This window comes from Clarias gariepinus, chromosome 5 (assembly GCF_024256425.1).
Source record: "Clarias gariepinus isolate MV-2021 ecotype Netherlands chromosome 5, CGAR_prim_01v2, whole genome shotgun sequence".
NCBI classification, from domain to species: Eukaryota; Metazoa; Chordata; class Actinopteri; order Siluriformes; family Clariidae; genus Clarias; species Clarias gariepinus.
The window spans coordinates 25,303,103-25,328,830 of NC_071104.1; the positions used below are offsets into that span (position 1 = coordinate 25,303,103).

At 37.4% G+C, this 25,728-nt stretch overlaps 2 protein-coding genes across 6 annotated transcripts in view; one reads left to right on the forward strand and one right to left on the reverse strand.

Annotated features, from left to right (window-relative positions):
- osbpl6 (oxysterol binding protein-like 6) overlaps positions 1 to 15,544 on the forward strand; it is a 47,810-nt gene extending 32,266 nt beyond the window's left edge. For 3 of the 4 annotated variants that reach the window (XM_053496642.1, XM_053496643.1, XM_053496644.1), the window contains 15 exons: positions 1,714 to 1,806; positions 2,874 to 3,042; positions 3,241 to 3,371; positions 3,908 to 4,015; positions 4,248 to 4,385; positions 5,564 to 5,651; positions 7,084 to 7,337; positions 8,957 to 9,094; positions 9,957 to 10,020; positions 10,417 to 10,495; positions 10,595 to 10,739; positions 10,838 to 10,982; positions 11,068 to 11,194; positions 12,338 to 12,460; positions 12,852 to 15,544. In XM_053496642.1, coding sequence (XP_053352617.1) covers positions 1,714 to 1,806; positions 2,874 to 3,042; positions 3,241 to 3,371; positions 3,908 to 4,015; positions 4,248 to 4,385; positions 5,564 to 5,651; positions 7,084 to 7,337; positions 8,957 to 9,094; positions 9,957 to 10,020; positions 10,417 to 10,495; positions 10,595 to 10,739; positions 10,838 to 10,982; positions 11,068 to 11,194; positions 12,338 to 12,460; positions 12,852 to 12,960 — 1,911 coding nt within the window. In that variant the 3' untranslated portion in view covers positions 12,961 to 15,544. The remainder of the gene's footprint in view (positions 1 to 1,713; positions 1,807 to 2,873; positions 3,043 to 3,240; positions 3,372 to 3,907; positions 4,016 to 4,247; positions 4,386 to 5,563; positions 5,652 to 7,083; positions 7,338 to 8,956; positions 9,095 to 9,956; positions 10,021 to 10,416; positions 10,496 to 10,594; positions 10,740 to 10,837; positions 10,983 to 11,067; positions 11,195 to 12,337; positions 12,461 to 12,851) is intronic. The other variant, XM_053496646.1, reaches the window with a different exon arrangement.
- Positions 15,545 to 16,093: 549 nt separating this feature from the next.
- Positions 16,094 to 24,854, reverse strand: prkra (protein kinase, interferon-inducible double stranded RNA dependent activator). 2 transcript variants are annotated; one of them, XM_053497241.1, is made up of 8 exons: positions 24,699 to 24,854; positions 23,508 to 23,677; positions 22,324 to 22,405; positions 20,793 to 20,871; positions 20,477 to 20,594; positions 20,159 to 20,253; positions 19,885 to 20,047; positions 16,094 to 18,810 (listed from the first exon to the last, which is right to left on the reverse strand). In XM_053497241.1, exons 1-8 carry the CDS (start codon positions 24,737 to 24,739, stop codon positions 18,653 to 18,655), a joined length of 906 nt encoding a protein of 301 aa, XP_053353216.1. In that variant the 5' UTR covers positions 24,740 to 24,854; the 3' UTR covers positions 16,094 to 18,652. The 2 variants fall into 2 exon arrangements, with proteins under 2 accessions (XP_053353216.1, XP_053353217.1); XM_053497242.1 differs by lacking the exon at positions 24,699 to 24,854 and adding an exon at positions 24,207 to 24,317.
- Positions 24,855 to 25,728: the final 874 nt, after the last annotated feature.

The following is a 25,728-nucleotide window of genomic DNA, read 5'->3' on the forward strand; positions in this document are numbered from 1 at the left end:
ATTTACCCTAGCAACAGCTACATGACTGGCTATTTGGCTGCACTCAGGGGCGCTTTTTCTCAGCGTCCCATGACAGAAACGATACAAGTCTGTCTGTGGAAATTCACTGGTGAATGAATGCCACTAGGTGGGAAATGTTGTATATGTTATTCATATCGCATGTAGGCACATACTGGTGGGTAAACCGAATTTAAAAACTTAATTTGTAAAAAATATATTTTACATTTTTAGCCCCTCTTATTAGGGAGGGCGGTGCCCCAGCGCCCCCTATGGGCCGGCCGCCACTGGTGTGTATGTGTGAATTCTCATTAAAGTCATTACTTACCTCGCTGCCTTATGCCAACATTTAAAGTCCAGAAATGTTATAATAACGTAATCATTAGTCTGGATAGTAACTCATCACCTTCATTACAGCCCATTAAAATGTCCGTTAATTTAGACCCGCCATATCATGCCTTCCATGCCTTATGACATCATTTATTTGCACATCACTCTCATTCACAGTCTGGCCTTGATGGTTTCATGATGAACACACCTCTGATCTCACTGACTGCCTTATTTCTGATTCATAATTACATGCTTGATTCTACTGTACGTGACAAAGGAAATGTTTTATTCAAAATAGCGTTTCTTTAAAGTGATACTGTACTGTGCTGTGACAGACTTTACAGAACTTGAGGGATTTTGTCATTTTTCTCTGCATTAGAAATGACCATAAAACAGGTATTTTTCCATTTCATGCATTTGCTCTTGCAAGTAACAACTAACCTAGTGCACAGGGAATGATATAGTTGTTACTGTATTACTAGTGGGTGTGCATGATAAATGGTAGTAACCAAATTGTCAACAGGCTCCTGAATAATTTTTGCATACAGTATCATTTTTAATATTGTAATAATAATACAGAGGAACTATATGACAGATACATTTTTCATCAGTTGGAGATTTAATACAGGATGGAAGAGTGAGAAAAGAGGTAATGAGTGGAAACATCTCCTACTGGTGGCGCAGTGGCTTAGCATGGTCCGCTCGCACCTCCAGGGTTGGGGGTTGAATCTCGCGTCTGGTCTGGGTGCATGGAGTTTACATGCTTTCTACAGAAAGCTGATTTTTCACATTGCCTATTGTGTGTGTGTGTGTGTGTGTGTGTGTGTGTGTGTCAGGGTATACTCTGACTGTGCTTTAAGTTACCTGGGATAGCTCCCCACTCCCCCCACCCTACACAGGATAAGGGTTATAGTAATTTATTTAGTCCCTTTTATGGATTTACTGCTTAAACACATTATTGCTAATGTATAGCATCACTTGTCACTGCCTTGCTTGTCACTGCCGCTGCTGGAACTGCCGCTCCAGACCTTAAACCCAACTGATGGATGCAGAAACTCCAGTTTTCCTTCTGTTTTACTTACTACACAGCTACATGATGCATAAAATGTTTTTTCCCCTTATTTATCCGTTTCATAGCTTTTACACGCACCACAGTACAGTGTTATTTTAAAGTCCGACTCATTTTCATTATACTGAAACCCTTAATCCAGACTTGTATGTAAAATGTGCACTCATTACTGTGCCATTATATCTAACAGCTGTTACATCTAATAAAAATATCATTTCCTTTTCAGTTCTTGAGATACTACATTTATGTGCTATTAATTCACTCCCATCTGTGTTTGTGTGCATGCGTGGTTATATGTGTGTGTCTGTGTAACTTAGAGTAATTGTGTAGATTTATCAAAGAAAGACAAGCGAGTCAGCAGAAGATGGAGAACAAAAAGTGTCAGCAAAGACACAAAAGTGCAACTGCAGGTACATTGTCTCTCTAATTCACAATGAAATACCTGGTTTGTTGTGTGTTTTCTCTGATCTTTTGTATATACTTTGCAGAATGAACCTCGTTATTGCTTTAACTTGTGTGATAAAGAAAGACATGTTAGTCACCTTATGTCATAATGTAAGACTTCCCTTCTCTGTCCCACACTTATGCAGAGAAGGGAACAACGCGGAATAATAAAAAAATGCAGATTTATGGCTGGACTTCAGCTACTACTCATGACTGTCATGTTCCTGTTGTTTTAACAAAGTAGATTTACACACCAAATCTCCAAAGTCACACAGTCTGAGATTTTAAAGTTGGACTAGGCCAGTGGTTCCTCACCTTTTCCCCTCACCTGTATCTAAGAAAAGCTGAGCACCCCCTTTTAACAACTCATCCCAGCCTATATGCACAAAACAAAATAATATATTGATTTAAAAATATTTTTAAGTCATACTTTCTATTATGCTCTAAGTGTGCAATTCCAATCTTATTTAATATGTGCAAATTCTAGCAACCTCAAAGCAGACAAAGGCTCTTGCACCTCGAGATCTTTGGTGCCCCCTAGAGGGGGGTGTGGAACCCAGGTTGGGGACAATAGGTCTAGGCAAGACAAACTACATTATATAAATATGTATTTTATATTTTAAAAAATATATATTTTATATAAATTATATATATAATATTTTATAATAAAATAATATGAAAAATATACTGTATATATTTTTTATTATACTCAAAGGGAGCAAAAAAATTTTTTATACACATTCCAGCATGAAAAATATACGCCTTTCTTTAGACAGTCTTCGTTCTGACTACTGACATATTTAACGGAAACATAATACTACACACTGCTGCCATAATTCAATTCGGTTTAAGTTTTAAAAAGTTGTGTGATGCATAATGCAGACAGTGTGAATTTAATCAAGTCCACATGTAGTGAAGTCAGGTGGTAAAGTGTACTATGTTTAAGTGTTCAAAGAAAAAAAATACATCCCAAGCGTGTTGTTTGGAGGGGTTCTACCCCTTTACCTAATGTGTGTGGATTTGTGTTTTGCAGGTACCTCTGAGAACAAACATGTCACAAATACGTCTTCATGCCTCAAACCCGAATCTGTGCGCAGAACTAGCCGACTACCAAACCTCGGTCACCCGTCTGACCGATGGCATTGAGTGTGCCAGTGATTACATCAAACTGCAAGAGGACTTTTGCATCATTGCTCAGAAAGGTAGCTTCCACTCAGATTCCCAGACATCAGCCACGCTCAGTTGTGGCTCTCTCATTTAGGGTTACACAAGCAATACAGTTTTTCACCATCACTTTCACTATCTTTGAATTACTTTATGAATGTGACATCAATACATCAACATGTGACATCAATATCAATACATGACATTGTTTCTGTTTGTTTGTTTTTCCGCTGTAGTGCACTCACTGCTGAAGTCTGCCTTCAACACTGTTGCTATTGAGAAGGAGAAGATCAAGCAAGTGCTGTCAGAGCAGGAGCTCTCCAACCAATCATCTCAGATCATGACCCTGAGACACTCTCTATCGCAGGTCAGTACTGATTTCTTTATACTACTTATACGAAAATCGTCTCTAATACAGCCACGCGCCTCGAAATGGCTTAATAATGCTGTAAGTGAGGGTTTATAGTCTGAATATATCAAATGTAATGAAGTCGGCCTGGATTTTCATTGTAATCACTTTGGGTGGATAACAGGTTAATAAATCGTTTTTAAGTGAGGGACACTGTACTCCAGAAGCTTTATTTATTTTTATTATCTAATAAAAAAAGATGAGCTTTTCTGGTTGGTGAACGCTCGAATGGGGTTCTGTCTACGTACTTATTTTTCATCTCGGCAGGCCAATACACAACTAACCCACTTAATATTTGATATTTAGTTTTACTTGATTATTTCCAATAAGACAATTAAAATTATATTAAAGTTTTTCTTATTTTTTTGTAGGTTGTCAGAGGCTTATGATTGAATGCAGTCCTGATATGTACTGTATAACCCTTTAAATGTATTTTGTTTAACACCATTTGTAAATACTGATTTCTGGTTATTCTACTCTATGTTATTGTTTAGGCGCTGTCCCAGAACGCAGAGCTGAAGACTCGCCTGAATCGGATCCACTCTGAGTCTGTGTTGTCAGAGCAGGTGGTCAGTGTTAACATCATCAGCAGCCCTGATGAGGTACAAACACCCTGGGCTCACCTCATCACCATAAACTTCAGTCCAATGAACATTAGCCTCAACCTTAATTGGAGTGCATATTAAACCATCTGTTACCTCAGTGTTCATTTTTATGATTCGTATATTTCCATTCTGGTTTAGCTGGCAATAGTTTTAGATAATATACCACTTCTACAAATCTTGGCACCTTCTTAGTTCATGTTGGTATATCATGTGAATTTGTGTCTGCTAGGCAAGTGAGCAGATCCATGTTGGGATACCTCTCACCCAACAGGCCTCCAATGAGAGCAGACTCTCCATGTCAGAATCCATCTCGGAGTTCTTTGATGCTCAGGAAGTGCTGCTTTCAGCCAGCTCATCTGAGAATGAGGTAAGGATTGCGTGGTGTCTTGTGAAACCACAGGATGGAGGAGGGAGAGACAATGGGTTGGAAAATGCAAAGGATTTTCAAGATGTTGGTTAAGAATGCATTGCATGTTTTCCCTGCTTTCTTACACGTCATTTCAGAAAAGGCAGTTCATTCACTTATACGATAAATCACGTGCGCTGTGAGCTTAGAAAACACTAAAAGTGCAGGCATGTGTGTGCAGGACCAGAGGGTTATATTTACTGTATGTGAGAGAATTTGAGAAAAAGTAAGAGTATGGGTGGGATGAAGTAATAAGAGTGGGATTAGAAATAAGAATGAATTAGCAGAAGAGACGAAATGGGTTGAATAAAGTGTGTGTTGGTTATAAAGAGTTGAGTCAAATTAAGTGAGGTGGTTAGATTTCTAAAAGAGGATAATAGATTGGTTGAGGTTGGTTGTATACTGTAGATTGGGTTGAATGAGCTGGATGAGTGGATTATTTTCTACAGAACAATGAATGAGTTGCATGTGGTAAGTCGATGCACTGGGTGCGGTAAGGGTGCGAGGATGGTTGAGTAAGGTTGGACAAAGTCGATTAAATTATTAGAGCATAAAGTGTAATAAATATTATATGTGCTGTGGTATTTAAACTGTTACCAAGTAAGTGTCCATATACGTGAAGTCTGAAGTCTATGGAAAATTGTTTAGCAGCTACTGTAGAAAAAAAAATATGATTTAAGACTTAAGACTTAGGACTGAATTTTAGCTTTTTGAAAAAATGTGACTGATAAGTTTGTTCATAGTGTTAGACATAAGCTCTAATTAACTACAGTTACAAAAGTGGTAGCAGGAAGGTTCTCACAAGCATAAGTATGTGTGTGCATGAGAGAGAGAGAGAGAGAGAGAGCGAGAGAGAGATGCTGTAGAAAGGTAGTTCTTGGTGCTCTTTAAGTGCTCTGGCTATTGATTAGGTCACTATCAGAAGCATAAAAATGCTGCATTGGGACACTCAGAATGCTGCAGAGTGTGAGTACGAAAGCCCTGGTGCTTGCAAATACATAAACGCAAACAGCAAAAGCTCAATTAGTCAGCACTGGAGAGGGTGAATGAGTCAGTATGCTGTGCTCGGTTTAAAATGGTAACGGAATAACTTAAACCAGTCCCTCACCCCTTCTCCTTCTGGCTTTGATTTTCCGCAGGGCTCTGATGATGAGTCTTACATCAGTGATGTGAGTGATAACATTTCAGAGGACAATGCCAGCGTTACAGATAATGTTTCCAGACAAAGTAAGCTCTAACCCTGCCCTGCCTGTCTGCCTCTTTTTTCACCTCCTTTCTGTCTATTATGCCTGACCCAAAGCACTTAGGTCCATTAGAGAAAGTAGCTAATATGATCTAAGGTCATCTTTTGTTCTAGTTTCTAACACACATTCATTATATATATATATATATATATATTTATACTGTATATAGATAGATAGATAGATAGATAGATAGATAGATTTTGATATGACTTTCTCAGTATTTCTCTTAATTTTTTAATTCAGGTTAAAATGTTTTTAGTTATGCTCCAGTTTGGTAATTTGGTGAATGTTGTAATGCTTGTCTATGAGCCGTGTTGCTAATGGGATGAAGCTAATCTAATCCAGAAACAGCGTCAATGATTAATTATTTATCACTTCATTATTCTAATCTGATTGTGTACTTGTTATTGGATCAGTCTAGATGTCCTCCAATCATGCAGCATAAAATATGCCTCTCCTTATTCTCTAGCTAATTATATTAACTCTTAATTAAATGATTTTTATTGCTTGACGTGTATTATGGAATTTTCTTCACCTTGTGCAAATTCAAACGCGGTTGTACTTCATAAAAATATATATGGCTCGTGCTTCAGTTATACTGTTCCTCAAGCATGACCGTATAATATCTGCCTCTCTGGAAGGCTTTATGTTTGAATCCAGGTTCTCACTGAGAAAGTCTAAGTCTGCTGCAGTCTACAGTGTCATGCAATATAAAATATATTTCTTTAAAAAAAGAAAGATTCAAAGCCCGAAGCAGGACAAATCTTACCCCCTTGGTTTTGAAGTATAATGCCATCTTTCGTCCTGTATCATTCACTACCACCAATTATCACTGTGTTAGGAAAGGAGACAAATTGAATAAGATTTGTATCCCCTCTGGCAGCCATCCATCTGAGCTAAATGAAATCAAAATAGGAAGGTTTGAGTGCCATCCTATTCTATAGATTGTTATTTGACACTTGTGGTACAGTATTTGTAATATATCCAGATACTGTATGCATTTACACCTTCCACAAATCTGTGATCTATACCTGGAATTTATTATAACATGCTGTTATTGCATCCATTGAAGTTGCTTGTCTTATGTATGCAGTGTGATTTGATTGCATCAGCCAGTCACCCAGAGAGTATTATATATTTTTTTTTTCTTCTTTTTTTTTTTTTTTTTTTTTCTCTCTTCCATGGAAAGGACTATTTTTCTCAGTGTTATTTATTATACTTGTAAGATGGAATAGCTTGATTCTGTCATATGTCGTGGGCGCACTGCTGATCTGGTTGCATCCTGAAGAAGATATCCCCTAAGCATTTGCCTCAGTAGTTTAATGCTTTGCAGTCTTGATCAGCAATTAAATGAAATGTGAAATGTGTGCTTAGGTATAAATCAGGTATTGATAACCACTGCATCATCTCTGCAGTGCCGAACGGAGATGTTGCCGGGGGCGTTTTTCGAAACGGGAGGCGTACATGTCTGCCTGCTCCGTCCCCTGACGCTTCCAATATTAACCTGTGGAATATTCTGAGGAACAACATCGGTAAAGACTTGTCTAAGGTGGCCATGCCTGTGGAGCTGAACGAGCCTCTTAACGCTCTGCAGCACATGTGTGAGGAGCTGGAGTACACCGAGCTGCTGGACAAAGCAGCTGAGACTGATGACCCATACGAACGCATGGTGAGCGCTGGAGAGCATGATCGTCTTTTTCTTTCATAATTCTAGATTTGAGTACATTAGCATACTAAGAAATTTCTTGCGAAACATAAAACTATATTTTACTCTGCGGATTCACTGAACTGAACAGGGGGCAAAATACATTTCTCTATATTCAGTCTCAGATTATGCACTTGATTTTATTTACAATTCTGAACAACCTCAGATTATAAAACTTTCATAAAGATCATAGTATTAGATATTACATATGTAGAGCTCTGGTTACAGAAGTAGTTTTATTGTGTCTAGACCGCCATCATTAAAAACTTTTATTTTTTGTTAGTTTTTTTGTAAGTCTGAACATCTGGGCCTAAAAATTACATATTAAACTGGATGTGACATTTCGATGTGGTACAACTTGATTTGACATTTTGAAACCAAATTGAGGTAATTAAAATCATAATATGCATAGCGTTCAATCATCTGCATGCGACCAACTTTAAATAGGCCTAGGTGGTGTTAGTAATTTTGTCAGAATAACCCCATACTGTATAAAACCTAGTTTTTGAGATAAGTATTGTCTGGGTAAGATGGTGCAAAATCTAATCTCTTCAATGTCCATCAATTTAAAAAAGGTTTTCTTCTACAGGAACATTATATATCTATAGATTTAATACTGGCCTTAATTCCATACTTTTTGTGCAACATTGGGTTATGGGCAAAAATAACTCAGCCCTCAGGCTACACACTGTTTTCTACTTAAACTCTGAAATAGGTTTTAATTTCTGTGTAGAATTGTGCATAACTAAAACCGACCTGTTTTTGGCAAACTATGTCTTGCATGTGTAACTGTTAATTAATTTTATTAATCATTACACTTTCAAAGTTGCAATATTAGGTAATGCTTATATATATATATATATATGGTATGATTACTCACAATAAAAAAAAAAAACGAGCCGCCTTAGCCTCCCACAGCTTTGGCTTATCCAAACATCTAGAAGCATTTTATAATGAAACTTGCCGTTCAGAACACCTGCTGACGTTTCCTCAAGCATCTTATTATCTGCGTTAAACATGTCATTATCACACACATCTGGAAAATCAGGCTGCAATTATGGGGAGCCATTAGGGTCAAACATGGTCATGTGATTAATTTTCTGTGAAAAAATAGTAATATGTTAAAATTTCTAGATTAATCACATGAGTTATCATGTTAATATTGACAGCCCTAATATATACATTATAATTAACACACACACACACACACACACACTTGTACAAGTTCAGGGAATAAATGCTCTCTGAAGTATCTTCTGGCCTCATTAAAGGTTTTCACCTTCATTTTAGACTCATTTCATCTTCTATAACCCTCACACACTCTAAATGACTTACATGCTGTGTCCTTTACGGTGGCATTTCAAAAATTGATTCGTGTCAGAATTCTACAAGCTTCAGGATCCGCCTCCTCTTTCTTCTTGAGCTAAAGCTGATTCGATTTCTTAAGGGAGATTTTCTCTTCTTGAACCGTCCTTATACTGTAGTCATACAGATCAGATGAGCGTGCTTATTACAACACTAATTTCCTTTAATGATTGGCTTAGTTGTGCCTGGTGTGTCACATCCTCCTAATGTGTGTGTAGGCGCTGGTAGCTGCGTTTGCTGTCTCAGCATACTCCTCAACATACTACCGCGCAGGCAGCAAGCCCTTTAACCCCATACTGGGAGAGACGTACGAATGTATCCGAGAAGACAAGGGCTTCCGTTTCTTCTCTGAACAGGTAAGCGTCATCTTCAGCTTGTGCTTGTTTTCCCGATTCCTGTCTCACATCCCACACACACAAGAGTACGGTCCAAATCAACGCAGTTGAAAAACGTGAAAGCAAGAAAATCACAGCGGTGTAAAGTAGGTCATTTAGAACCAGTGTCAAAATCACTGAGAGAAATATGCTGTAGTAACAGCTCTACTGTTTATCATGCAGTGTCTCTGAGCGTGTGTGTATGTGTGGTTTGGTGAACACACATTTCAGCAAGGCCATAAAAAGCTCCAGTCTTGTGATCGACGATCTCCTCTGCATAGTTTCAGAGGAGGATTTTGTGTGTGAATGTCTGTACAGTATGAGTATGTGTACTGTATGTACTGTTTTTTTTATCCCCTACTGACATATACATTGTAAATACATTAGAATTGTTTTTTGATTAAAGACCAGAATTTGTTAAGCTACTTTTCTTTTGGCTTATGTAAAATGTTTCCACTGTCGCCTTACACCTCCAGGGTCCAGTTTTCATTCCCGCCTGGAGCATGGAGCATGGAGAGAACATGCACGGAGTTTGCATGTTCTCTTCATGCTTGTTGGGCTTCCTCTCACAGTCCAAATACTGTACATGTAGACTAATTGGCGTTCCCAAATTGCCCATAGTGTGTGAATGAGTGTGTAAGAGTGTGTGTATACAGTATGTGTGTGCCCTGCGATGGATTGGCACCCCTTTCGGATAGGCACCAGGCCCTCGTGACCCTGTATACAGGATAAAGCGGTATAGACGATGAGTGAGTGAGTCAAATATTTCATAAGTAGGGGTCATCTACAGAACACCTGAGTAAAGTTCTCCTCTGACTCATTTGTGTATTTTTCCTGTGTTCAGGTGAGCCACCACCCCCCGGTGTCTGCCTGCCACTGTGAGTCCAAAAACTTCACCTTCTGGCAAGGTACGACTGAATTATTCGTTTTTCCCTGCATGTGACCTTCACATCCCATTTATTTTTATAGTTCTCCTGCCTCTCCCCCTGAGTGTATCATAGAAACATCATAGAATGTCCCTGCAGTGATCACAGTAAAATAAATACAGTACAGGGGCCACGTTTCTGTTTGCTTTTCCATGATCAACAGAATGTAGTCTGGAAGGCAAGCATGATGGGAGTGTATATTTTTTCTTCTTTTTTCTTCTTCTGAAAAATGGTTGAAATACGTTTAGTGATGTTAAGGTTAGGATTATAGTGTTATATTGGGTGAAGGCATAATATTTATTATCTGATTTTATACTTATATTAGTCTAGGGTTCTCCCAAGAATAATAAGGCATGTGTATTTCTAATCATGTATTAGATGTCAGGTGGAAGAATAAGTTCTGGGGGAAGTCCATGGAAATCCTCCCCATTGGCACTGTCAACGTCATGCTTCCCAGGTACCGAAGAATCCTATTTTTTTTAACAAACAGTAGAAGTAATGCGGGTGATTGTCCTTGTTTGGTTGTTTGCTTGATTGGTATGTTTTGTGCCTATAGCTATGGTGACCATTATGAGTGGAATAAAGTGACCACATGTGTTCACAACATTCTGAGTGGTAGAAGGTGGATCGAGCACTATGGAGAGATCACGATCCGAAACACTAAGAGTAGCGCCTGCCTCTGCAAACTCACTTTCATTAAGGTATTCAAGCAGCACACACTCTCTCACGTTTGTCTCTGTGTCCTGCTTCCCAGTCTATATTCGTATTATTTGTAATGTATGTTTGCGTCTGCATAAAGGGCAACTACTGGAGTTCCAATGTGAATGAGGTGCAGGGCTTTGTGATGGACCAGGAAGGGAAGGTGGTCCACAGGCTCTTTGGGAAATGGCACGAAGGTCTTTACTGTGGTGTTCCACCCTCTGCTAAGTGTATCTGGAGACCAGGTATTTTGAATGGAATGCATTTTACGCTTCTTGAGTAAGTGTTTTTTCTGTATATATGTTTAAATTGTGTAATCTGCACTTGCAGGCTCGATGCCCACCGACTATGAGCTCTACTACGGCTTTACCAGGTTTGCTATTGAGCTGAATGAGCTTTGTCCGGAGATGAAGGAGGTGCTGCCACCTACAGATGCTCGCTTTCGACCAGACCAGAGGTACACACACATTGAGCCTTTCAGAACTAATTCCAAACCCCATGTTTAGTCCTGAGATCATCGCGGCAACAACATAAAGTGACAAAGTGTGCAGGTATTTTCAGTCCCAGCTGGTGAGCTACAGGTTAAAGAAACATTAGCAATGCAAATTTGACAGAGAAGGTGCTGCGAAAAAAGGGAGTGAACTTTAGCTTTATTCAAGTCAGAAGCAAAGTAATGTTGTGAGGGGAGGTGGGTATGGTTCTTTTTTCCACACCGTTTTTTTTTTTCTTCCAACACACAGATCTTGAGTCAGCTTTCTATGGTTCTGTGGGCTTGAATAGTTGAATTTATCCAAAATAGAACCGCGTTAGTATTTGGGTATCTAATATACATTAAGTCCATTGATCTGTTTGCATCTTCTCACCTGCAGTATTTGCCTCATTGTTGTCATAAGTGTTGTCACTCCACTTATCTTTAACTAGGAGTAGACTTACATTGTTTGTACCATTGCTTTCTCCTTACGCAAAATGTAGGCATAAGTGAAAATGCTGAAATAGTGCATTGTTTTAATTCTATACAACTTTTATTACACATTACGCAGAATGTCCCAAAACTGTCCTTACATTATTAGGACTGAATTGAACACTTTTCAGAATTTTTTTATTTATTTATTCCACTCGCGATAAAACCACATATTTTACATATATAAATATATATAATTTTGTTCATGTAAAATCGGACACCCTGTATTACCCTATATATTACATATATACACATACATACACGCGCTTACACACACACATAGGGGCTCCCTTTCTCATGACTCATTACACTGCAGTAGTCAAAAAAAAAACTACATCCCCTGCAGGGATACTAAATGCTACTGCCATCTCCTGGAGGAAGGAGACAAGCGTCACACTGTAATTTTCATCGAATGCCTTTTATCTTCAGATCGCTAACAACATTTGCCTTCGGATGAGTATGTTATTGAAGGTAGGACAGGTCACCTGGGTTTCTGTCCTGTTCTGATCTCAGGACTGCAAATTTTAGTTCAGAAAAATTCATTTCACACCTCGATGGAAAGACCACAGCGCCTCATTAATGGAAATATGTTGTCGTCCCTGACTGAGCTGGACCGCACCATCTTATCCCCTTGCACAGGTTTCTGGAAGAGGGAAAGCTGGAGTTAGCTGCAGCGGAGAAACAGAGGATTGAGGAGCTTCAGCGGGCGAGGAGGAAATGGCACGAAGAAAGCAACACTAAACACCAGCCACGCTTTTTTAGGTGAGTGTATTATCACAGCTGGTTTTCTGGACATACATACAGACCCTTCAAATCCAGGTTGTTATGTTATATGATGTTAGTTTAATTGCAAAAGGAGTTGATGTATATAGAATTTTGGCAGTTTTCTATTCATGTGAATTTGATGTTGAGGAAGAGCGCCAGTGGCCTTCAGACATTTCTGTATATTTGTGGGAAAATAGATGAGGTCATGGGGTCACTAACAGCCCAAGGTTTGCATCTAAGTCACCAAAGACATCAATAGTCTGTCTTTTTTAGGATGTTTGTGCCTGTGAAATAGACTATCAGTGAGTTTCAACATATTAGTGCTACAATTCCTTAATGCTAACCTTCTTCTAATCAACTTTTATCCTGTTCGTGTTTTCATTCACAGAAAAATTGTAGACTTAAACCAGAGAGAGAAATGGGTGTCCAATAACACATACTGGGAGCTGCGTAAGGATCCTGGCTTCCACAAGCTGGAAAACCTTCAACTGTGGTAGCATCTAAATGCTTGTACAAAAAAAAAAAAACGACAACAACAACATATCACCATTGCTACAGACTCCAGAAGCTTTACCTATGCACAGTACGGCTTACATTGAAACGCAGCGGCACGGGACTCTACTGACGGCTCTTACGCGGCTCTCTCGGATGGATGGGTGGCTCAGGATGAGACTGCACATGATGGCCCATTTCTCCCTATCCACTGTAGTAACATACAGTACAGAGACGGGGTCATCGTCACAGCAGCTGTCTGGGAGCTGTAGATCTGCCCTTTGAAGCCCGTCAGGCTTCCCGTCACGCCCTTGCCTTAACAAGCCGCTTCGTAATAACCGAGTTTTATGCTTTTAGAGAAATCTCTTTCATTTCTTCAAGTTTAGACCGGCAGTGTGAATTTTATCTCTCGGTTACATAGACAGTATCTACAGAATATCCTGCATGTGTAGATGGCATCTTTCATTGGCATATGCTCTACCGACTTGTTCAATTATCATTTGTAGTTTTGAAATGTAATGGTATTTTTGTAAGCTGTCAGAGCTGAGAACCTCATTGCCAGCGTAGGGACTGTACATCGGTCCCAACAGCAGGGCACATATAGACCAGCCAGTTCTTTTCTTCTCTTTTAACACCATCTGCTCTCTTTCAAATCCTTAGCAAATATGAAGCGGAATTGCATTATTGGATCTAGTTTAATAATAAACCTCATTTTGTCAGGTTTTATTTCCATACCTTCCATAGAGCATTCTGATCCTACGGAATCTGCAGCTTAAAAGGGACGGATAAATATTGTAGTAGATCCAGCCAGAAGACGTTGACCAAGTTGTATACTTTTACACACTAATCTTTTAAGTTTGTCCAGCGTTCCTCAGGCACAAATACGTAACATATCCTCATAAGAAATGATCGTGTCACTATGTTAAGATCTAACTATCATTTTTAAATGATTAAACGTCAAACGTTAAAGGTAATTACATGTTTAAGTGGGAGAATTGCAAGAGTTTAGGTGGATTTCAAGTGTAAATTGTTCTTCCGTCTGTTTTGTGTGCGCGCCAGTTTCAGGACATCCCCGCTCTCTCAGTAGCAGCTGATCTGTTACTACATCAGTGGCACCTAGTGGCCACCCAGTGCCACCTCTTTTTTTTTTTTTTTTTAATAGTAAGGATATAGATTTTAAAGATTTTAAAGTCTTAATCAATGCAATTATTAAGCAGTATAGATGTTACTTTAACTTTAAGATCTGTAATAAACCTCAAATCTTTGCTTAGGAAGTCAAATGGCTTATTGCTTATTTCAGCAGCGTTTTAAATCAGTTTCTGCTTCCAACCAAAGACAAGATTTTATTTTTATTCAATGCAAATTTCCCAGAAAATATTTTGATGTTTAAATGTGAATCTTGTTTCTCTGTGCACAATTTAAAAAAAAAAAATCATCACCTTCATTTAACAAACTGTTGCAGTGGTTATGTGTAGCTCATTGAGTTTGTGCTCAGAATGATGTTTCTGTTGAACAGGAGTCACAGGAGACAATTTAGTCATTTTAACTAGTTAGATTAAAGACAGTGAATTATTATTATTTTTTTTTTAGTTTTTTTTTTCATATCACTAGATTACCACGACTATCATGATCATTCACATGTGGTTGTAAAATGTAGTTACAAATCTCTAAACAGAAGCTCTCTCACAAACAGAATCCTACAGTATATACAGTATATACATATATATTAAACTATCAGTCCCACTTGCTGTGCCTTACTGCATCTATATAATACTAACACAGTACTGCACTATAATTATAATGCGTATTAAGTACTGATTACACACTGTATACCGTATACCAATGCACCTTCTCCCTGAACTAACTTTGCTGTCTAGAACAGCAGGACATGATTTATTTTTGCATAATCTGTAACTGCATTCCTCAAGCTAAGAAAAAATACAGGCATCAGTCTTTTACCTGGCTGCTAGGTCAAAGAGAAGGAAAAAACTGATACATTTTTATGTGCAATATATATGCAAATGGTGCACCACTTGTGGTTTTACTAAATCTGTCAGGCAGCACGAGGGACATATTCACTGTAGCATACAGTGCAGTTAAATGTTATTGTCTTTTTCCTCTGGATATTCAACCATGAGTCCGATCATCTTTTAATAATGAAAGCTTTGATTCTAGTAACAACTAATCCCCGGTATGAAAATTTTAATTTGATATTCTTGTCAAATGGTTATGTATTTAAAGAATAGAAAAGCCCAACACATTACAAACTGAGACTGTGCATCTGATTTATTATTTTATTATTTTCTACCTGCATGTGAACATGACATTGTCTGCCAGTGGGCATTGATGATGCCTTTCAAAAATGTTTTTTTTTTTTTCAGTAGCAGTTTCTTTAACAATTTATTTATTCATTGATTTTGATTACATTAAGGTGATCCATACTACTGTAAGTGGTGTGTTCTGGCTGAATAATTTCCTTTTTACAACGGGTCTCATTTGATGAAGTGCAATTGTATAAATGCATATTTCTCTTTCCATGATCACTGTACACCGCTGCTACCTAGTGCTTGTTCCAATATACCAAACTGCTGGAAATCACTGTGGCCTGATTTTCTTTATAGCATACACACATCCACACACACACAAGAAAAAATAATGCAATTTGAATCCTGTTCTCTTATACTTTGCCGAAACTGCAAGGCCCAGAGGAACCAAACCAGGAGGAAAGGTGCATTTAAAAATTTTGCTATTGAACAGCATTTTATATTTAGACCCAGTTTACTGTGTCATACATAGTCATTAGGGAAGGTTTGCACATTAAGCAAAAATTTCTAGACCATTCACCTAATCTATACACTCTGCTGAGTCAAATTAAGTTGATGGGACAAAGTTCTGCACCAATGAAATTTAACATTGTAGTCAGCAATGACAAAATAAAACATATTTGGAAATATCATAATTGCAAATCCTTAACACTGGCATGTTGTAACATCAACACTATATCAACATTAATACTCATATAATTCAAGCCATATATCATTAATACTGTATATGAGACATTTCTACAGTTTTGCTGTTTGTATTGAAAAAAACAGCATACACTCCATTGTAAAGAAAATAAGGACTCAAAGGCAGGTGTGAAAAAGCAAGCATAGATCTGTTTATTTTCATTTTACCATTATAAACTTAGCACTGAAAAAAAGTAAAATTGCCACTTTCTCAGCTAGAAGCTGCTTTGTTTGGTACCACTGGATCTTAATATGGGGAGAAAAAACGTCACTGTGAGACACGGCAAAAAAAAAGTGTATGTTCATTCATATGAAAGAATTTAACTTGATTAACTGAAAAACCTGAAAATTGAAAACATTTTATGGTAGCCAGTAGTTCAGCAAGGAGCTTCTGTAATAAACTTTATTTAAGTGTTTTACATTAAATATATGCAAATAAATATCAACCTGAGGGAATGCATAACATTTCAAAGATAAAGCACACATTCAAAATTTTCTAAAATACCGGGTGGCCCAAAAGTCATTCTTTTAACCATTACGTCAAATTTTATATTTTTGCCTTCATTTCAGAAAAAAGAAAGCTTTAAAATTACCAACAGATTTAATAAAACAAGACTTTTTCAACTGAGGTCATGTGAAGTCTATCAGAATCGAACAAGAATTATATGTACCAACAGTTCTGATTTATATTGTGTTGTATTGTAAGATCAAGTCAGATGCCGTCAATTCGGACATGCTGTATTTTATAATCTTTTAAATAATTATTTCCCTTTGGATCCAGACATTTAAGCCACCCCGTATTACGCATGTTCTATTTTCAAATACACATGTCAAGGAAAAGAATAAACAATTTATACATGGCATAATATAAAAATACTTCTTTTTCCTTATTTACAGAACCATGCAAAATTATTACACATGAAAATGCAAAAGTATTCATACTCCATAAATCTTTTCACATTTCATCACAGTACAACCACTAACTTAAATGTATTTTATTGGAATTTTAATGTGATAGACCAAGACAAAGTGGCAAATAATTGTGAAGTGAAAGAAAAAAGTTATAAATGTATTTTTTTTTATCAAAGAAAGATATAAAAAGCATGGCATGCATTTGTATTCTGCCCCCTTTACTGATTCTTCTGACTAAAATCCAGTGGAACCAATTGCCTTCAGACATCACCTAATTAGTACCTGTGTGTAATTTAATCTCAGTATAAATACAGCTGTTCTGTAAAACCCTCAGAGATTTGTTAGAGAATAGTAGTGAACAAACAGTATAATGAACCCCAAGGAATGCACCAGACAGGTCAGGGATAAAGTTTGGAGAAGTTTAAAACTGGGTTGGAATATAAAAACATCCCAAGATTTGTACATCTCACGGAGCGCTGTTCAACCCATCATCTGAACATGGAACTACCAAGAGGCTGGTGGTAACTCTGGAGGAGCTACAGAGATTCATAGCTCAGGTGGAAGAATCTGTTCCCAGGACAACTATTAATTGTGCAGTCAACAAATCTAGTCTTTATAAAAGCGTGACAAGAAGTAAACAATTGTTGAAAGAATGCCATAAGATGTCCTGTTTGCAATTTGTGACAAGCCATGTGGGGGACACAGAAATGTGAAAATGTGAAAGAAGGTGCTTTGGTCATATAATACTAAAATTAAACTTTTTGGCCTAAATGCAAAATAAGGTGTGTGACAGAAAACTAACACCGTGCATGGTGGTGGCAGTATCATATTGTGGGGATGCTTTTCTTTAGCAGGGACAGGGAAGCTGTTGATGAGAGTTGATGAGAAGGTGGATAGAGCCAAATCCAAGGCAATCGTAGAAGAAAACCTGTTAGAGTCTGCAAAAGACTTTGGAAAAGGTTCACCTTCCAGCAGGACAATGGTCCTAAACACACAGCCAGAACTACAATGAAATGGTTAGATCAAAACATATTCATCCATTAGAATGGCCCAATCAAAGTCCAGACCTGAATCCACTTTAGAATTTTTTAACAAGACTTAAGAATTGCTGTTCACAGACACTCTCCATCCAATCTGACAGAGCTTAAGCTACAGTATTTTGCAAAGAAGAATGGTCTAAAAATTCCCTTCCTATATGTGCAAAGCTGGTAGAGGCATACACCAAGAGACTTGCAGCTGTAATTTCAGCAAAAGGTGGTTTTTACACTTTTCAGATATTTATTTGGGAACATTTTTTTTTTAACCTTTTATAATTTTCCTTCCAATTTACAATTATGTGCCACTTTGTGTTGGTCTATCACATAAAAACCCAATAAAATAAATTGGTTTGTAGTTATAACAAAAACAAAAGTTTAAGAAGTATGAATGCTATATAACATCAGGTAAGGCTTGGTTAACATTTTCTAAACTATGATATTTTTAAAAGAAACAATATGATGTTTATATAGTGTTCTGTTTCTGGACTGTGAGCACCTGGTCAATAAAAATCTCTTTCTATCTCTCTCACACATACAAAATCTTCATTCTTGGATGCTAAAATGTCACACATCCATCCACCTTTTAATAAGTAACTGACTTCACAGCTTTAAAGCTCTTTAAATGATGTACTTGCAGGCAAACATAAAAAAACACACTTTCAGACATGAATCCAATATGTTAATGATGATTAAATCTAAAGCTTATTTATGCAGCATGGACTAGAAGATTTAGCTAGTGATTATTTACAGCTGGCCATGATTTTAATGTACTGCAGAGCACTGTGAGCTGCATCATTGTGTGCATTGCTGCAGGAGATTCCTGTACCATGGCATACGGCAACTGGCATGGTGGACAGCTCAGCCAAGCACTGGTACTGACCATTTACTGTAAGTTCTTCTGCAACACACACACACGCCACAGCTTGTTTGGGTACAAGACATAGGGAATAAAAGTAAAGTGGACCATTGGCATACATATGCAATGGGAAATAATGTAAATGCAGATAATCCATTACAGTCGCCCAAAAATATTACCAATATTTCACACACTATACAATAATCATATTTTTGCATATATAAACAATCAAAACATTTAAAAGACATGTAAATAAAGTAAACTATGAAATAAATAGACAATAATCCTCTCTTGTCCTTAATTTATGATTCCTCTTGGCACCAGCTGCTTTAAAAACGAAACTGAAAGTGGCTCCATTTTACTCTTGATGCTCTCCTTGATAGCACATAGCACAGCCAAATGACGTTTTTTATATATATATATATATATATATATATATATATATATATAAACCTGCCAATCATTTTTATGTTTTGTTTTTTTTTATATTACGGATTGTTCTCAGTTGGTTTAGGTCCATCTTTTTACTCTCGCAAGAGGAGTCTCAGTGATGCAAGGAAACAATGTTTAGAGAAAAGGTGCGAGGCCAACTTTCCAGTTTTGTTTATACACATAAGACCTGTCTGCATTTTTTTTTTCCACAGAACTGCATAAGACTGTGAATACTTCTGTCTCTTTGCAGATACATCAAAATTAGTTTACTTATAATTGGGACAGTATCACAGGACAGCATTTTCCCAGATTGACTCAAAGTCTGTGAGGCTGATATAACACTTTCATTACCACACACACACACACACACACACACACACACAGACACACAGCATACAGGACTTTTCACAGACACATTAAAATATTTTGTATATAGTTTTAAATAGTCATATTTTGTGCACAATTGTTTTGTATAATACACATTTGGGATGAGAGTTGTTTTTTGACTGGCTACCAGAAATGAGCAAAACTAGAAGCACTCGCAACCGTATGTTGAAACTGCTTTGCATGATAAAGCAAAATTTTGGTTCCTAAGCCAAAAATTTGCAAGCCGTATGTTCGTATGAAGAGGGTCCACTGAATGCAAAAAAATGTCTCTTCTAGAAGTAAAAGAATTAAGCTTACCTATGTCAAAATATGTGACCTCAAAGCCTTGCTCCTGAGATAACTCCAGCATCATCTGTACATAGTCTGTGTTGGGAATACTGAGAGGATTCCTCCTCAGAAATGAAATCTTCTCTAACTCAGAGCTCCTTAATCGCTCCAAATATACATGTGGTTTTGGATTCTGCAGAGAATTAGATAGAACATGAGGCCGGACCTTCATAGTTTAGCAATGTAGTGAGTTAAAAAAAATACAATGCTCTGATACAAACTGACAATGCATTTTTAGTATTACCCATGTAATCTCAGTAGACCCTGAAAGACTTCGCAGTTTTTCTAGCATCTTTTCTGCTGCTGCTCTTCTGGCATTCTTTTTAGAGCTCCCTGTGCCTAAGTGGAAAATTTAGCACAGATCATTATTAGATCAGGCATGTGTTGGATATTATACGTCCTTTTTTTTTTTCATTATCAGCTTTAAACCAGAAGTCTTTAGGCTTTTCAGGTGTTTTTATTTTTTTGTAAAACCATGTTAGCACAGGCTAAAATTCATGTCAAATCAATCTGGACAGAGACCAGGCTATGGAGTTGATACAGAAAGCTTTTATATAGAAACCTTTTTCTGAGAGTGTTTCCAAACGACAAACAACTGTAAACTCTTTCTTATGATCTGGACCTGCTTCTGAACATACTATATATTCTGGAAGACGCCATGACCTCTGCATTGCCAGCTCCTGCAAGACAGTCATAGTTCAAGTATAAAAATGGACACTTAGCTAACACTTTCATGAAAGCTACATGCAGTAGTTTAGGTTAGTCATTAAAAAACAATTAAAATACTACATTAACATGTCTTCTGTAGTCCCAGGCAGTGAGTGGTTACTGAGAAAGACACGATTAATACCACTGAAAAAAGCTTAGCTAGTGATTACCTGCAGTATTCCTACTGGATTAGGCTGGTCATTTGCTTCACCACCACAGTCAATATTCTCCATCCTTTGATTTTGAGGACTTTGGGGGGAAAAAAGGAGAAATGTCTGATGCGACCATGACAGTGTTTACACTCTCCAACATTGTTACAAACTCCCTGCCGTACTGTCATTTTTGTGACCATGTTGCCGATGTCACGGAGACAGTAGCCAGTGCTGGTAGTCAAAACAATACTGAAATTTTCCTTCAGTAAAAGTAAAGCCAGTAAAAACAGAAAAAACGTTGTTTACCAACTGTGTGTGTACCACAATGTAAGTATCTGTTTATTTAGTTCTAGTTTATTAATGTCAATTTAGCACTGGGAATTACTGACACCATTTAATTCAGAACTCGGTCACTGTTTTAAGTACACATTTTACTGATTTGTTGAACATCTATTGTGTAGTATAAAGTATTACTGTATTATTGCTTAAATACTTTCTCATCCAAGAATCTTTAGTGGCTATTAACCACAGCACTATTTTTAATATGACTAACTCTACCTACTAAAGATGTTTGTGAACAGGTTCCTTTACTTTCAGCGCTCATTTCATTTTAGATACCAGAAACACACATTATAACCTCATAAGGTTTTTCGAGTCAAACTGGGACTTGTGATGAAATTTCTCATGACTAAATGCATAAAAGCAATTGACATTTACAAAAGACTTCAAGCACGGTACGGTGAAGAGGCTCCGCAGTAATATATCAGAAAGGTGCAAACATTTTAAAGAAGGCTGTACTTCCGTGAATGATGACTATGCCGAGGTGGCTTGGAGTCCACTGCAGTCGTTTCCGTGAACTTTCAGTGAGTGCAAAGTCTTTTTCTTGAAAATTAATGAATAACCTGTCACAGACTTGCGGAAAAGACACACCTGTATGTAGGACCTGTACACACAATCATTCACCAATACCACTTGCATATTGCAAGGACTCAGCTGGCAGTTACTGCTACATCCCCCACACACTACACACCTCGCTCCAAGCCATTTCCACATGTTTGGGCCATTAACGGAGTTCTTGGGAGGCCAGAGTTACAGATATGCACTGTAGTTACAGATATGTAGTTAGTGATATGTAGTTACAGATATGTAGCAAACTAATAAAACAGTCTACCTTGATGGAATCCAAGCACTAGTAAAACGGTGGGATAAGTCTATTACTGAAGCAGTGAATTATATAGAGAAATAAAGGTAATTTTTACTTCTATTAGTGTTGTGCATGTTCTAGTATTCCGCACAATCAAAAATCCCAGTTTGACCTGAATGCCCCTTGTGCTATAATCCATCTCTTGATTCTTGCCATTTAAATCATTGTCATAATCCACTCCATTTGCCTACTGAAATAAACCACAATTAAAATAGCACATTAACCTCTGAACCAAATGTTCTTATTAACAGAAGTATTAGGCCAAATGGTGTATATCAGCATATAACAAGTACAAATTGTTCCTAATTGACAAAACTCATAATCTAGGATCTGTTGTGCACTTACCTATTTTCAATGTCTAACTCCAGCATTTTAAGAGCTGCCATTGCAGCCTCCTGTTTGGCAGCTTTCTTTGAGGAACCCTCTCCTATGATGAATAGAAGGGTGAAAATTAAAGTTACAAATACAAGCACCTAAATATTTGACATGTTGTGCAGTGGATTTTCTTTGATGCATAAAATATATCTTAAAATATGTAATTATTTTGATGATTTCAAATGGAAATCACACCACCCATTAAAACATATAATGTTATCCTACACAAGGCAGCTGGACTGTTTGTTCATCTTTAGTTATTTATAGCTAGCATTAAGGCTCCTTGTGAGCTTCTTTATCTTCATCATCTATAGAAGTAGTGCATCATAAGGCATCTCATTCCTTTCACAACCCTCAATGTACATTAACTAATTAAGTAAAACTAGGCAGACGAGAAGATCCCTTTACATGTAGACAATTTAAAATTACTTCATTTGCACATAATGTGGTACATAATGTTGAAAAAACTAAACAGTCTTTTCCAACGAACACCAGACCCATACAGGTTCATTATGAATCTGATGCATACATGAGTGTGAGGTTTAGCCTAAGTCTGATCTGTACAAGTAAATGAGGTCTAGTGCGAGTTTAATCTGACAGGTGTATGTCATTTATTATGAGCCTGATCTATATTGATAAATTTGTTTTATCTAGAGCATGACCCATACTGGTAAATAAGCTTTATCTAGAGCCTGACTCACACTGGTAAATGAGCATTATTTAGGGCCTGACTCATACTGGTAAATAAGGTTTATCTAAAGCCTGACTGATACTGTTAAAAAAGCTTTATCTAGAGCCTGACTCACACTGGTAAATGAGCTCTATCTAGAACTTTATCCTAGAGCCTGACTCACACTGGTAAATGAGCATTATTTAGGGCCTGACTCATACTGGTAAATAAGGTTTATCTAGAGCCTGACCCACACTGGTAAATGAGCTCTATCTAGAACTTTATCCTAGAGCCTGATCCATACTGGTAAATAAGCTTTATCTAGAGCTTGACCAATACTGGTAAATAAGCTTTATCTAGAGCTTGACCAATACTGGTAAATGAGGTTTATCTAGTGGCTTAATTGTGTGTCTGACCTGTTCTTGTGTGTGACCTTAATTTCCATTCTAACCCATTCTGCTGTGTGAAGTTCAGTGAGTCTGACCTGTACAGGTGATGTCTCCGATGGTAACACTAATAATAAAGAGTGGTTGGTGGGCTTCTCCGGCGGCTCTCTCCATCATGTAAAGAGGCACAGTGCCAGTTTTAGTGCCATACTCGTAAAGCAGCTGGACTGGTGTTTTGTCAGAAATATGTTGGCTTGCCAGACAGAAGCTGAAATGCAAAAGAAATAAAAGTGCATCTAATAAACAATGAATACTGACCTAAAGCCATGCGTTGGATGGGATATCAGCAGATATCCCTCAGATTCTCTACAGGAAATTAAGCTACATCATTCCTAATACAGTAACACCGCGACCGCACAGCCGAGCAGGAACAGTCCATCCTGCTGCATTACTGTATATACTGTATTAGCTAATGTCTTTTAATCTAGTGTACCATAGAGTGTCATAATATTGTCTAAAAGTAGTCTACTAGCCTTGACTTAAGAGACTTAGACAGATGAAACTGTCACTGCTGAGCTTGCTACTTACATTACAAGTGCAAGCATATTCAATATTTTAGAAGATTGTCCGACATTATGTCCAGGGTTTATCTATTTAGGCCAATTTATTCAAAATGCAAAGCTAAAAGCATGTTTCGTTAGCTAGCTAGCACAGTCAATGTTATTCTGTAAACACACTTCGCTTTATGTTTCCTTTAAAATTATTAGAGCTCACTGCCATTAAAATGTTAAACTTACTCAGTTTCAGTCATTATTAACGCGGTTATCACAGGTGGCGAACTATTCTAACATAATATATAATACAGTGAGGAGGCGGTTGGATGTACAATGTTTTCTGCAGCGGCGGAAAACCCGTCACCTGGAGTTCGGAGGCGTGTTTAAGGTTGTAACCAATCAGAGACTATCTTTTTGATTGACAGCCGTTTTAACCTATCACACTTCCGTACACGTTTAGCCTTTAAAAGATGCATCCTATCCTGTGCAAGTTATGGGCAAGTTGTCAAAAAACACAGTTTCAGTTTATTCATTTTGTCATATTAGGGACTTCTCCATGCGTCTACATATGCTTTATTTTTCATGGGTGCAATTTTCTAAATTTAATTGCTTTTATTTCTGCATGAAGACATTCAATGAGTAATGTGCAAAATACAAACAAGTCTTAGCATGCCCACAATTTTTTTTAATGAATTATTAATTTTTTATATGAATTATTAATAGCTGAAATTTCACCTTGTTATTGGTTCTTCACTGAATACTGCTGTTCTTCCCATGCTTGGTTGGTTTTCTCTGGGTACTCTGGTTTCCTCCTACGGTCCAAAGACATGCAGATTCGGCTAATTGTTGTAACCAAGTTTCCCGTAGTGTGTGTGTGTGTGGTGCGTGTGTGTCCTGTGATGGATTGGCACCCAGTCCAGGGTGTCCCTCACTCCAAGCTACTATACCACAACCCTGTAAACAAGATAAAGCAGTATAGATAATGAGTGAGTGGACTTTAGCATTGAATACACTCTGCAAACTGGTTTAGTTTTCAGTTGTGACATAAGACGATATTATGAGGCTTGATAGTATAGTAGTGTAATTGTACAGTAAAGTAAAGTAAAAACTCAGTTTTTTACACTCAGTGTAAAAAAAATTAATAGTTTGTAGTATCATTTGTAATTTGTTATAGTTCACAAGTACTGCTAAGTGTGTGTGTGTATGTGCGTGTGTGCATGTGTGTCTTTGGCAGGCAGGAGATGATACAGGAAATGCAGGAACAAGTGGGCAAGTTGACTGCACTGCTCCAGGATGAACGCAGATCACACCAACAGAGCTACCGTGCGGTCAGACACACTCTTCTTCCTCAGTCTCTCTGCTTTTGTTCTTAAAAAGCTGGCAAATAAATGAACAAATTGTTACAGTGTTAAAAAGGATCAATACTTATATAAAAGACCTACAGAAACACATTTACACACTTTTTATTGTAGTGCAGTTTATTTAATATAAATTAAATATATTTAAAAAAAACAAAAATAAATAAAACAAACCGACAAAAGTGAAAATAGTGTCTGTCTCTCTCTTGCTCTGTAGTTGTTGAAAGAAGCAGAGCACAGGACTAAAAAATGCAGGAAACACCATCAATTGGAAATGAAGTAGGATTCTAAGATTATTTTTTACTCTATACTGTATATAGTACATATACACGAGGGTGATATTGTTATACTGTTGGCCGTACTGTTGGCAAGTGTCTTATTAGCGCTTTCCGCTGTCTCCAGTCATT

Bases quoted from the DNA above. Each gene is read 5' to 3' on its own strand.
- prkra (XM_053497241.1), bottom strand. From the start codon at position 24,739: ATGGGAAGAACAGCAGTATTCAGTGAAGAACCAATAACAAG. The intron at 22,406-23,507 runs GTCAGACTCACT...TATTCATCATAG, and splicing joins CGGAGACATCACCTGTACAG to GAGAGGGTTCCTCAAAGAAA. The intron at 18,811-19,884 runs GTAAGCTTAATT...TGTGTGTTGCAG, and splicing joins GGTCACATATTTTGACATAG to AAGAACTTACAGTAAATGGT.